This window comes from Bufo bufo, chromosome 2 (assembly GCF_905171765.1).
Source record: "Bufo bufo chromosome 2, aBufBuf1.1, whole genome shotgun sequence".
Lineage (NCBI taxonomy): Eukaryota > Metazoa > Chordata > Amphibia > Anura > Bufonidae > Bufo > Bufo bufo.
This window is the reverse complement of record NC_053390.1, coordinates 217,660,361-217,674,926: the sequence shown is the minus strand read 5'-3', so window position 1 is coordinate 217,674,926 and position 14,566 is coordinate 217,660,361. Positions and strand designations below refer to the sequence as shown.

The window sequence follows — 14,566 nt, the reverse complement described above, 5'->3', positions numbered from 1 at the left end:
TTTGAAAGTAAGGGCTATTTGACCATGAAGGAGAGTGATGGGGTGCTGCGCCAGATGACCTGGCCTCCACAGTCACCGGACCTGAACCCAATCGAGATGGTTTGGGGTGAGCTGGACCGCAGAGTGAAGGCAAAAGGGCCAACAAGTGCTAAGCATCTCTGGGAACTCCTTCAAGACTGTTGGAAGACCATTTCAGGGGACTACCTCTTGAATCTCATCAAGAGAATGCCAAGAGTGTGCAAAGCAGTAATCAAAGCAAAAGGTGGCTACTTTGAAGAACCTAGAATATGACATATTTTCAGTTGTTTCACACTTGTTTGTTATGTATATAATTCCACATGTGTTAATTCATAGTTTTGATGCCTTCATAGTCATGAAAATAAAGAAAACTCTTTGAATGAGGTGTGTACAAACTTGGTCTGTACTGTATATTTTAAAAAATTATAGAAAATTCTAAAAAAATAAAATAAAAAAATAAAATTATAAAAAAATAATACAATAAAATATTAATAAAATTCAAATAGAAGTAAAAAATAAAAAGGAAAAAGTGCAAAATTTAAAAAAAGTGACAGTGTCCCCCAAGGTCTTTTTATGACCTCTTGGGGGACATTTGTAGCAGAAATATATTAAGTTAGAAAAAAAATATTACATAAAAGAAAAAACATAGAAACAGAATGTGTCGGCAGATAAGAACCATTTGGCCCATCTAGTCTGTCCAAAATACTGAATACTATGAATAGCCGCTGGCCCTATCTTATATGAAGGATGGCCTTATGCCTATCCCATGCATGCTCAAACTCCTTCACTGTATTTGCAGCTACCACTTCTGCAGGAAGGCTATTCCATGCATCCACTACTCTCTAAGTAAAGTAATACTTCCTGATATTACTTTTAAACCTTTGCCCCTCTAATTTTAAACTATGTCCTCTTGTAGCAGTTTTTCTTCTTGTAAATATTCTCTCCTCTTTTACCTTGTTGATTTCCTATCATATCCCCTCTGTCTCGTCTTTCTTCCAAGCTATACATGTTAAGGTCCTTTAACCTTTCCTGGTAAGTTTTATCCTGCAATCCATGTACCAATTTAGTAGCTCTTCTCTGAACTCTCTCCAAAGTATCAATATCCTTCTGGAGATATGGTCTCCAGTACTGCGCACAATACTCCAAATGAGGTCTCACTAGTGCTCTGTAGAGCGACATGAGCACCTCCCTCTTTCTACTGGTAATGCCTCTTCCTATACACCCAAGCATTCTGCTAGCATTTCCTGCTGCTCTATGACATTGTCTGCCTACCTTTAAGTCTTCTGAAATAATGACCCCTAAATCCCTTTCCTCAGATACTGAGGTTAGGACTGTATCACTGATTTTATATTCTGCAACCAACCATAACCGTCACCATTACCGCCCCATTCACGTGAAACTTTTCATATTATATAACAAAACGGCCTACACAAAATAGGGTACTAATTATAATAATTTATTTTGGTGTCAGTTTGCATATTTAAAGAATAAGGTGCTATAGTTTGAAAAAAATATAATTTTTAAAAATGTTTTGTACAGTTTCCCCCAAATGAAAAGTGGCCATGGTCACTTGCACGGCTCCAGTCAATGACTGGCTTCAGAAGTGACATGCTGCTTGTGGCCACATCACCGCCTAAGCCAGTCATTGGCTGGAGAGGTGTATGACCATGTCCATGCACTGCCAGCGGGGTAGTGCGAAGGACCAGAGCGGTGGGGAGCAGGTAAGTATAACTCTTCGGTTTCAGAGGCTAATCTGCAGCACAATATTTGATAGGAGCGCTCATATCTTTTATCTGGATGGTATAATCGTGCAGCTGATCAGTCAATAAACAAGGAATTGCTCATTTGTCGGCTGATTTGCATATTTTATAAGGATCAAAAGATGTCCGATTATCGGCAGCACATCTCCCTGTGTAATCTAAATGAAGGCGGAATGACTCACTCCTCCCCAGTCACTTTGCACTGACTTGTGTAATAGGCAGATGAGCGCCGATCAACATTTTTAAAATTTATTTGCGGCCCCTTGAAATGGAGCGATGTGACAATGCGGCCCCCAGACTAAAAAAGGTTGTGCACCCCTGCTCTAGACCGATAGACGTCATTAAAGTGAGCATGGAATACCCCCAGAATATCCTTATCCCCAGTAATTAGTTCCCCATGTACATACTTAATAGAAGTTACACAGGAGGGGCCAGATTGTGCTTTAAAGGGATTCTGTCACCAGATTGAACCCTATTAAGCTAGCCGACATTAGCGATGTGCTAATGTCAGCTAAACCTAACTAGCCTATTCCTACTTTTATTTTAATGCCCCCGTTAAGCCAGAAATCTAACCGCAGACGCGGTGAGGAAGCTGGCAGCCTGCGAGCGTCTTTCCCTCATCGCGCCTGCGCCGAATGCTGAACGGCGCGAGATTTCACTAGAGCACATGGCTGGCAGACAGATGCAAGCGCTGCCTGGCCCTGTCAATCAGGACTGGGAGGAAGGTGAAAACGGTGGGCGAACGGAGCCTCTAGGAACAGGAGGGCATAACGGGGGCATAGATAAAAGTAGGAATAGGCTAGTTAGGTTTAGCTGACTTTAGCACATCACTAATGTCAGCTAGCTTAATAGGGTTAATTCTGGTGACAGAATCCCTTTAATAACAGTGGCTAATAAATGACCATCACTCTCACCTTCCATAAAATACCTCTGGGTCCTAAAAAACAGTTTATCCCCGGCTTTTTCCATTAGATGTTCCTTTAACAGCCCTTGCGCCTCTTTCCAATTAGCTGCATTTTCTACAGATAGAGCCCTACTTTTGGTCTTGTGGACACTAATACTCTTAATATAGACACCTCTTATATATGCCTTTATTGTATCCCATATTATCGGTATAGTGGCAGTTCCAATACTGGAAGTAAAAAATTCCACCAGTGCATTATAGATGGTACCGCCAGTATCCACGAGCTAAAGCCAGAATGGATTCAAATGCCAAATAAGTCTTCAATTTTGCCCCAGGTTTCCTAACTTCAATTGTGCCAGGATGGGAGAGTGGTCAGATACACTCCGGGGGAGGTAATCTCTCCCAATTTTGTCAGCATTTTTCAAAGAACGACACAGCATTCGTTACTTCTGTATGTTCGGGCACACCAATTATTCGGACATTATTGCGCCGCAACCTGTTTTCAAGGTCATTCGATTTAGAAATGAGCAGTGTGACATTATGTATTACACGCTGTAAATCCCTTTTTACTGGTGGCATTTGATCCTCCATAGCACTGACACGGCCCTCAATTTCACCAACACACTACTTTACTTGCCTCATATCTTGTCGTTTGAGCAGAATGTCTTCTTTGAGGCCCCCCATGTGAGAGATTAATGTGGTGAGCGCCATGCTACACTGCATATACATCTTTGATGGTGGGCTCTGCCTCCAGAATTGACCCTCCGTCCTGTGCTGCACTAACCTCCTTCTCCACTTCTGACACCAGATCAGGAGTATTATTTTCCACCTCTAACATCCTGCGGACCCAGAGCGTACAGTAGTGGAATTGACGAGCAGGTGAATTTCTCCAGCCGCGCCGCCACATCGCAGAGTTTTGCAGCGTGCGCGTCGCCTTCTCCTTGGCCCTCTGGCGTGTCATATCGCCGTGAAATACCGGTTGTCCGCTACTGCAGCGGGTAATCAGGATATTTGTAGGAGATTCGGCCGGGAGCTCTGAGCCGCACGTCCGCTCACATACCCGGTCAGGCCACGCCACCAGAAGTCATCAATATCTGATTGATCGGGGTCTTACACCCGACAATCAGCTGTCTGAACAGACCTGCACTGCGACCTCTTCATAGGATATCAAGCACAGAACTGTACATTGTATGTCGACCATGCTTGGTGTTGCAGCTCAATACTATTCACATGAATGGGGTAGGCAGTTGTAATTATACTGCACCACCTCAGCAAAGTGCTGCAACCCCTCCAAACGGAGGATAGGTAAATAATATTATTTCACTGCACAACCCTTTTAATTTTTGGGTAATGCACTAAATGTGCCTCCATGTTAGGTTCACTCTTTTAGGACATAATCACTCCGATTTCTGGGTCTCTAGAAACTGAGTAAAGTTTACAATTTGACAATGTAGGCAACTATGTCTTTAGTTAAGTTTTTAAGTGTATATTCACAGGTGGCAGATCCATTACAGAAATTTCTGCAACTGTCTGCTTCTCTGAATTGGGCTTTTAGAAATCCATATTTTTCGCCACATAAGACGCAACCCCCCCCCCCCACCCCAAAGTGGGGCGGAAATCTGTGACTTATGGGGTGAATACTAATAAGCGCTTCCATTATGGAAGCGCTCATTAGTACCAGAGGACTGGGAAGCGGTAAAGTCTCTGTACTCACCGCTTCCTGGTCCTCGGCTGTCGGTTGTGGCTGCGCAGAGCATGAGGGCGCTCTGTGACCTCACGCTGTGCGCCTCGGGTCACAGCACAGCCATGGCAGGAAGAAAAGTGAGCGCTGGAGGTGAGGAGCGGCAGCGTCCGGAGCAGGAGAGGTAAGTGCTTTTTTTATTTTATGTGCTCTGTGGCATAGGGGCTGATATGAGGCAATGGCTCATCTGAGGTCTGAATGGGAGGTCTTATTTGTATTGGGGCTCTTATCTGAGGTCTGATTGGGGGCGCGGTGAAACAGGTCGGGTGGAGGAGTGTTAGACGCAGCATTTTAGCCAGGAATGAAGGTTGAATGTGACCCGTGTATGTGTGTGACCATCATGGTTTCTACAGGGGTAGATATCTTAGGCCTGTGATACACAATACAGAGATATAGCTTTTAGGGACAGGAATTAAGTTTTGTGTGTTGGTACTGAGCCACAGTACCTATACAACAGAACTGATTAGTACCCTTGGTCTGAATGCTAATTGATCAAATGTGAGTTGCACGAATTAAACAATTCCAATACCATTGGCAATTAATTGCTACGAGATTCTGGGAGACTAAGATCACATTCAATGGTAGCAACCTAGATTGCACCTAATTGTTTATTAATGAACTCTCAGTCTCGCACGGCAGTACCACACATGTAAACTACACCTGATCCTTAATGTAGTCTAGCTATCCTCAGTTCTGTGACAGGCTCTGCGCCCATAAAAGAACCAAATGGTCCATTAAGTGTGAGGTGGCACCAATTGCAAGTGAGGAACCGTCACCCCCCTCTCATTCCTGATAGTTTTAACCTATCCCTGTAGGTCTTTAGATTTTAGATATGTTACAATAAAGTTATTTAGTTTAGGACCCCTACAGGGATTTTTTGTCGGTCCACTGACCGAATTGAATACTTGTGATTGGGGTTTATTCACATTGGTGTCTGAGCTGAAGTCTGACTGTGCTCTTATTAACATTGTGGGTCTGATCTGAGGTCTAATGAAAAATATTCTCTCTTATTGTCCTCCTCTAAAACCTAGGTGCGTCTTATGGGCCAGTGCGTCTTGTAGGGCGAAAAATACGGTAGATGGAGTAGATTTTCAGATGAGTTTTACATCTTCGTGCAATGTGTTCATCTGTTACAATGGCCGTAAAACATTACTTTATGGAGAAGAATTATTATGCTGGCTGATCAGAACCTTGTACATTAGTGACCATTAACCATGTAGCAGCAGGCTTTTTTATTTTTTTATTTTGAGTTCAGCAATAGTGCAGAAAACAAATACAAAAGAAACTAGAAATATTAGTGAAATTTCTACAAATTTAAAAAATGCTCACAAACTGAAAGACTACTTACCTTGCACTGCTGGGAGGGTCATACTGCAAAACCCAGTTTACTTCTGGTATGTCGATACCTCTTGCCATGACATCGGTACACACCAAAATGCCACTGTAGCAAAAGGGATAACAACTGATTAACATCCAACACACTAAAACAAAATCTCGAATGCCATTTCATATGCACACTCCTGATATAATGTACAGCGCTTTAGCAGCTTCCTCCATTCATGAATACTCAATGAGCCAACAAGATGCTGCCTGCTTATCTGCAGCAGACCAGTCCAACCGGCTCACCTTTCCAGCTTTCTAAATTCGGTGAAAATCCTGTTACGCTTGTGTTTCATTTTCCCGTGAATGCTCATGACGTTCACATTCTTCACAAAAGCTTCTAGTGCTTTCCCGTAGTACTCCACACAGGCACAGGTGCTGCAGAGGCAAGCAGACAATGGCATTGTAATAACAGATCAATCAGGAACCTGGTCAGGACTTTACCCACAACTAGGCATTACCTGAAAAACACAAGATGTTTCTCTTGCTTCCTTTGGCGCAGGAAACTCACAAGGTAGTTGAACTTTTCATCAGCTTTGCACATCTGTTAAAAGCAAACATTTGGAGAAAAATGTCCATATTTATCTAAGGCTACTTTCACACTAGCGTTGTTTGAATCCGGCGTTCAATTCCGTCAACAGAACTGCCCGCCGGATCCGGAAAAACGTGTGAAAACTGATTACATTTGAATCCTGATCAGGATTTTGATCACAATGAAAACATGCATTGGAAAAAAACGGATCTGCCATTTATGGACTTTAACTTTTTTTTCACATTTTTCGGGTTTAACATGCAATAGCCGGGTCCGTTTTGACGAAACACACGGCGCCGGATCCGGAGTTAATGCAAGTCAATGGGAAAAAGGCCGGATCCGGCGTTCAGTCAAAGTGTTCCGGATTTTTGGCCGGAGGTAAAAATACAACATGCTACGGTTTTCTGAAAAGCCTGATCAGTCAAAAAGACTGAACTGAAGACATCCTGATGCATCCTGAACGGATTACTCTCCATTCAGAATGCATTAGGATAAAACTGATCAGTTCTTTTCTGGATTTGAGCCCCTAGGACGGAACTCAGCGCCGGAAAAGAAAAATGCTAGTGTGAAAGTACCCTAAGGCCTCACGGAGAACAAAGGATAAGAGGGTATTCCCATTATAAAAGGTTTATGGCATACCCACAGTATATGCCATAAATGTCTGATTTGCCCAGCAACAGAAAGGAAACTGCCAATCAGTGGCTGGAAGGTGGGGGATTAAAGGGGAGTGTCCGGCCCTTTAAATTAATTTTAAAAGTGCTCAGAATGGTGTAAAAGAGTACTGGTAATGCTCACCTTACCAATCATCTGCTGCTCCCATTTTTCCACTTCCCGATTCCCCACCATGCATGGTTTTACTAACACACTGACAGCAATGACCCTATAATAATAATAATTACACAATGCTGGACCACCAGTGACTGCTACATTACTGAGCCACAGCACAGATGCGAGAACGAAGATAATTCAGCAGAAGATCACTCTAGAGAGAAAGACAGGTATCACAGGGCTTGACAAATTTCCTTGGAATCTAGGAGCCAGCTAAAAAAGTTAGGAGCCAGGCGGAGCCGCGTCATAAAATCTATATTGCGATATAATTTTAAGCATGTATATCGCAATATATTGTTTTCTATATTTGGGGGGGGGGGGGGGTGTTTAAACTTTTTTTTTATTTTTTTACTTTATTTAATAACTATTAGCCTCCTTAAGGGCTAGAACCCTTGTCATATTCACACACATAGATCTCTATTAGCGTGAATAGGACTTTACACTCTCCCTGCTGCCCTGTGCACACAACGGCAGCAGGAGATGACCATGGCAGCCAGCCTCTGATCAGCCCCCCCCCCCCCCAGCCTCTGATCAGCCCCCCCCCCCAGCCTCTGATCAGCCCCCCCCCCAGCCTCTGATCAGCCCCCCCCCCAGCCTCTGATCAGCCCCCCCCCCCCCAGCCTCTGATCAGCCCCCCCCCCAGCCTCTGATCAGCCCCCCCCCCAGCCTCTGATCAGCCCCCCCCCCAGCCTCTGATCAGCCCCCCCCCCAGCCTCTGATCAGCCCCCCCCCCAGCCTCTGATCAGCCCCCCCCCAGCCTCTGATCAGCCCACCCCCCCAGCCTCTGATCAGCCCACCCCCCCAGCCTCTGATCAGCCCCCCCCCCAGCCTCTGATCAGCCCCCCCCCCAGCCTCTGATCAGCCCCCCCCCCCCCCCAGCCTCTGATCAGCCCCTCCAGCCTCTGATCAGCCCCTCCAGTAACAAACCCACCCCCCCTCCCTCCCCAGTATTAATCATTGGTGGCAGTGGCCACAGGGTCCCCCTCCTCCTCCTCCCCCCATCATTGGTGGCAGTGGGCAGTTCCGATCGGAGTCCCAGCTGCGATGGCATGTTAGTAAGCAGCATTATACTCACGTGCACCGTGATCGCCGGGAACTCGTTCTTCTCATAGGTCTGTGCGGCGCATTGCTAAGGCTATAAGCCTTAGCAATGAGCCGCACAGACAGAAGAAGGAGCGCCCGGCGGCCACGGCGCACGTGAGTATAATGCTGCTCACTAACATACCATCGCAGCCAGGACTTCAGTAGCGTCCTGGCTGCCATGGTAACCGATCGGAGCCCCAGCATTACACTGCTGGGACTCCGATCGGAACTGCCCACTGCCACCAATGCAGAGAGTCGAGATTGAAGAACATTCCCAGCACCCGACCTCTGACAGGACGCTGTGATCCGCGCGAATAACCCCTCAACTGAGGGGTTAATCTTGCGGATCACAGCGTGCAGTCATAGGGGCTGGGATATGGCCGGCACATTCATTGGTGGCGCAGTGGCCACAGTCCCTCCCCTCCTCCTCCTACTCTGTTCTTAGTGGCCAGCGGCAGCCGCGCACAGTGGGGAGGGAGGGACTCCTCTCCTTCTCCACTGTGCCGGCTCAGGAAACCATAGTGCGCGCCGAGAGCGCATCTTTGAAAACGGGCTGACAAATACCCAAGCGCCAGGACCAAATTCCTGGTCGACCTGGCGCCCGGGATTTGTCGAGCCCTGAGGTATCAATTTATTCAGCATGATCAACCCTAACAAGCAATTTGCCTGGAATAAAGGGTTTCTGTCACTAGAATTTTCACTATTAAACTGGCTGACATTAGCAATGTGCTATTCTTTTGATTATTCATGCCCCCGTTACTGCAGAATTATTACTTTTATAATATGCAAATTAGCCTCTAGGAGCAAGGGGGGGGGGGCGTTGCTCCTGCTCCTAGAGGCTCCGTTCTCCACCTCATTACAAGCCCTACAAGTCTTGACTGACAGGGCCAGGCAGCATTCGAAATCCTCCTGCCGCCCCTGTGCACTGGGGAAATCTCGCGCTCATCAGTATCTGGCGCAGGCGCGGTGAGGGAAGGACGCTCGCCGGCTTTTTCCCAGAACCTCTGCTGCAGATGAGAACCTAATCTAAAAAGATTCAGTATAACTTATAAATTATAATCTCTGCTATTTCTATGCCTAGGAGTCCAGTGGGTGGTCCTACTCAAAATTTGGCAGCCTTCCCTGTATGAGCATAATAGAGATAGGTATCCAGTGGGTAATGGGATACAGGTAGGATAGTTAGGTACTAAGGACATACGCTGGAAACCATTCACAATGGTCCACCAGGTTATATGGATGGAATTACAATTATTATAGGGGAAGGATGAGATATATATATATATATATATATATATATATATATATATATTTATTAATATATATTAATATATTACTTGGACATTCCCAGAGATAAATCGGTAAATTGTCCACACTCCTCTTCACCTCTAAATAGCCAGACTAATGTTCCCCTTAGATTGATGGGGATATATGTCACATATAAGTGTCACATATATGTGAACATCATGGCTAAACTTCAGGTTTATAGGCTCTCGGTTATAACCTCCTAAATAAAACATGCATAGGAGAGGTTGTCATTTATTCCCAGTGGCCTCGCAGTTTGCATTCTAAAAATCCACTGGGTTTCTTTATGTAACAAAACAACATCCACGTCACCACCACGTATAGGTCACGTGACGTGTTCGATCCCCTGAAATTTCACCCCCTCTTTTCCAGTATGGCATTCATTCACGTGCCATGCTACTGGTGTTTCTGCCTCATTGCGGATGTCCGATAGATGTTCCCCTATCCTTTTTGTAAATTCTCGCTTTGTTTTACCGATGTTTTACTGCTTGCCGCAGCCGCATGTGAGGAGATAAATCACTCCAACCGTTTTGCAATTCACAAAGGACCTCAGTCCATATGTCATCCCCGTGGTTGTGCTGTTGAAGTATTTGCCTTTCTGAATATATTTACAGAAGGAACATGTGCTGCATGGGAATGTACCCTTGGCATCATTTCTTAGCCAAGATTTCGTTGGTGGTTTCGGGGCCTGGTACAAACTGTGAACTAGATGGTCTCTTAAGTTGCGAATACGCCGGTAAGCGATTGAGGGATGTTCCGTCAACAAATGCCCAATATCAGGGTCAGATTTTTTAAATCCCCCAATAGGACAAAATGATTTCCCCAATCTCCCGATGGGATTCATCATAGGTGCCAATAATTCTACACGTCACATCGTCCTCATTTCTCACTTTAGGGCATAAGAGTTCTTGCTGATTGCTACTCAAAGCATGCTGATACACATTTTTCATAGTTTCCTGTGGGTAGCCTCGGTTCCTGAACCGAATTTGAGGACCCGGGGCTGCCACCTTGAAATCTGCCAGCTCAGAGCGGTTCCTCTGGGCTCTCAGGTACTGCCCTTTTGGAATACCCTTCTTAAGGGCTATTGGATGGCCACTGACGTGTAGAATTATTGGCACCTATGATAAATCCCATCGGGAGATTAGGGAAATCATTTCGTCCTAATTACCGCGACTGGCAATAATGCTGATCGTTGTCATTAAAGCATTTAGATCTCAAGTGAGATCACGGCATCTAAAGGGTGAAAACTAGCATCCTCTGCAGCCAATTGGTTTCAATACGCTGGATCTCACTGAAGAGAGCCAGGGAATTAAAAGGGGTTGTCTCACTTCAGCAAATGGCATTTATCATGTAGAGAAGGTTAATACCAGGCACTTACTAATGTACTGTGATTGTCCATATTGCTTCCTTTGCTGGCTGGATTAATTTTTCCATCACATGATACGCTGCTGGTTTCCATGGTTACAACCACCCTACAATCCAGCAGCAGTGGTCCTGCTTGCACACTATAGGAAAAAGTACTGGCCACTCTGGTGGCCAGGACTATGGGAGTCAATATACACTGGCACTTTTTCCTATAGTGTGCAAGCACGGCCACAGCTGATGGATTGTAGGGTGGTCATAACCAGGTAAACGATCAGTCTGTAATGCGATTTAAAAATGAATCCAGCCAGCAAAGGAGGCAATATGGATAATCACAATACATTAGCAAATGGCTTGTACTAGCTTTCTCTACATAATAAATGCTATTTGCTGAAATGAGACTACCCCTTTAAAGCTGCAATTCTTATTTTGGCCAGCAGCAGGCCAACATAAAAAATTAGCAATTCTAAACAATTAATAGATATAAAAAAAAATTGATTTTGTAGCCTCAAATATAAGCTTTAAAATCATTTAAAAAAGTTAATTTTTTTTAAAAAAATATATAAAAAATTAAAATATATATATATATATATATATATATATATATATAAAAAAAAATATCCAATTTGCCATTTTTCATCTCTTCTCTTACCCAAAAATATGTAATAAAATGTTATCAAAAAGTAACTCTCTCCAAAATGGTATCAATAAAAACTACAGATTGTCCCGCAAAAAATGAGCCCCCACACAGCTCAGTAGATAGAACTATAAAAAAAAGTTATGAGGGTCAGAATATGGTGATATAAATAAGACACATTTGGAATTTTTCCCCCCCGCTTCCCACTACACTGTATGCCATATTAAATGGTGGCATTAGAATATACAACTTTTCCCGCCAAAAATAAGCTCTCATACAGCTGAGTGAACAGAAAAATAAAAAAAAGTTATGGCTCAAGGAAGATAGGTCAGAAAAATGAAAATGCAAAAACGAAAATAAAAAAAATAAAAACAGGTATCTTAAGGGTTAAGGTTATCAGTTATGTTAGTCGGGAATGACAACTGTTATTCACAAGCTTACCATATAATAATTCTGAAGTCGTGTTGGCGTTTTCTGGGTGCTGGTGGCCGCCACTCCTTTCTCCTTTACTGCGATACGTACTGGATTCCTAAGCCCAGCCCGGACCAGATTCTCTACTTCCTGAGTTTGGGTGGCAGAGAACAGACCGGTCCTTCGTTGCTTGGGCAGAAAGCCCAATATTGTGTTTATGCTAAGGGCGAGACAGTAGATGGAGCATTTGTCAATATTTCTCTGAGCAGCAATATCAATATGGAAGACAGTCAAATATTTAATATCAACATTTTATGGTTTATCATCAACACCTTCATTAACACTTGTAAAGGGCCCGTTTTTTAAACATTCAAGCGATTTCCTCCAAGCTCAGTGCATATTCCACCTGCAGGCCCAGATGGAAAGGCACATACAATCACAGAATAGCATGAACATATATGGGATCACACGACAGGTATAAAACCTACACAGATAATAAAAGTTCTGAGAATTGTTGTCCATTTCTCACACTGGGTGTCACACAGTTGTGGGCCTCCTTGCCTTATGTCAGATTGGGTGGGTGAATTACACTAGAGGAACAGTATCTAAATTCTTAGGAGCAGCAATTAGATAAATCGTAAGATTATAGGGCAAGTGCGAGAAAAAAAAAAAGCAGAAATCCAACACTTCTGAAGCCTAGTTAAATGGCTGCCATTTTATGAACTGTCACTACCAACAAAGGCTCACAGCATTTCCACTCATAAGAAATCTCCATAAAAAAAAAAATACATTTCATTTTGCGCATGTACAATGCAGTCGTACACTGTCATTATATTAGACTGTAGCGTCTTATTCCAAGAAACAGATCAGAATCTATAAATATAAAGATCCAGCACCTTGCTTCAAACCCCATATCCAGAAGTCTGTCTGCTTCATCCAAAATCAGAACGTCCAGGGTCTTCACAGCAGTGACCAAATCCAGCCCATCTGCCTGTCTCCGAAACATATCTTCCAACCTCCCTGGAGTAGCCACAATAATGTTTCCACTATTGAGAACAAGGATAATTGTAATGAATAGGAGTACTGTACAGGTAAAGAAAGTTCAGGCAAATTCAAAGGCTCACTCCCAAAGAGCCGTGTGCCTGAGGATAGATCATCAATATAAAAAGGCGGACATCCCCTTTAAAGGGATTCTGTCACCTCCCCTAACCGAAAATCCGATTTTATTTCAAGACACGGAGGCTCTTATTGCATCATCTTTCTTTACTGAAAGCCACAGCAGCAAAGAAAAACTGAAAACAAATTTACATATTGCCATAGCAACCGTCCCTCCCACCTTAGTCCTGTATATAATGTCCACAAGCCCCTAACACTTCCTCTTTCTTTGCTGCTGCCACAGAGCTAAGTACCTGTTTTGTCTAGCAGCATATTTCTGAGTTATTGTATGGTATATGTATATATATATTGTTGATCTTATTCGTTTTGGGTGCCCACCCTTTCTTATTGGGGCACTTAGATTTATTTGTCTACAGGCATTTCAGTATCTTTCCCCTATTTTAGGTGCCGTTATTCTGTCTCCCTTTCCCTCCCTGGGAATGGGGGAGGGAAATATTTTGCTGTCCTGCCGCACTATCCGGGATCTGAGGGGGCTTATTGATTGTTCTTTCTGGGACACACACTCTCTTTTCCTCTCTCCCCTTCACTTACCCAGTGGGGGGGGGGGAATCCGAGCTCTCTCTCTGCTTTGTCATCCTCTTGCCTCCACTTGCTAGCTTAGTCCCGTAGTATCGCGGGATCTCGGCCGGCCACGAGATTTTGGCGGCCATTTTGTAGTAGCCTATCTCTTGTTTTTCTATCCATCTGCCTATTACCTTTTCCCTCTGGTTTTTCTTCTTGTTCCGATTTTAGCCACGCCCCCCTGCTTCTCAGTCTGGTTTCTTCCTGCTCTCTCCCTGCTCCTTCTCACTGCTGGGTGACTACCCACTGAGTTTTTCTCTCCTTCCCTCAGGTTAGGTGTGTTATCCCCTGGGATTTACTGCCCCTCATTGTATTATAGGCCTGATAGTGAATCATTAACACTGCAATGATGTCTCATCCCTCTGGCCATACCCCTTCACAGAGCTTGGCAGCAGGAAGAGACTCCGTCTCCTCACCTAATCCTGCACCTGGTGGCTCCGCTTTTTCTGCGGATGCTTTCCAGCGTTCTGTCTCTGAGGCCATCATGGCCGCTATGGGCTCCGTTACCACGTCCCTTACCAAATCCATCTCGGATGCCCTCTATGCTCGCCCTACTGTCTTCAGTGACACGGCGCAGCCCGATTTACCTGTACCTCACGCCTCCAGAACAAACTTGATTGGTGAGTCCAATGCCACCGCTGAGAGCGCGACCTCGCGCAAGAGAGCCTCATCCCGCCAGGCAGAACGGGCGAGGAATTGGAAGTGCGCCAGAGCACAAACTGAGTTAGAGATCGACTCTGTCGACTCTGAGGAGGAGGTTAGATGTGAGGATATGGATTACCCTGATGGAGAACTGTCTGATTATGCCCCGGCCGATCCTATTTCGGCTCCCATCCCGACGCCTCCTGGCGTTTCATCTGCGGATGTTTTT

General features: G+C 44.5%; 1 protein-coding gene across 1 annotated transcript in view; it reads right to left on the bottom strand.

The window, feature by feature from the left end:
* DDX55 (DEAD-box helicase 55) overlaps positions 1-14,566 on the bottom strand; it is a 71,837-nt gene that overhangs the window by 32,079 nt on the left and 25,192 nt on the right. Inside the window, exons 6-10 of the mRNA XM_040416210.1 lie at positions 12,855-13,004; positions 11,989-12,178; positions 6,265-6,347; positions 6,050-6,181; positions 5,772-5,864 (exon numbers count right to left, since the gene is read on the bottom strand). Of these exons, the coding sequence (XP_040272144.1) occupies positions 5,772-5,864; positions 6,050-6,181; positions 6,265-6,347; positions 11,989-12,178; positions 12,855-13,004 (648 nt within the window). The remainder of the gene's footprint in view (positions 1-5,771; positions 5,865-6,049; positions 6,182-6,264; positions 6,348-11,988; positions 12,179-12,854; positions 13,005-14,566) is intronic.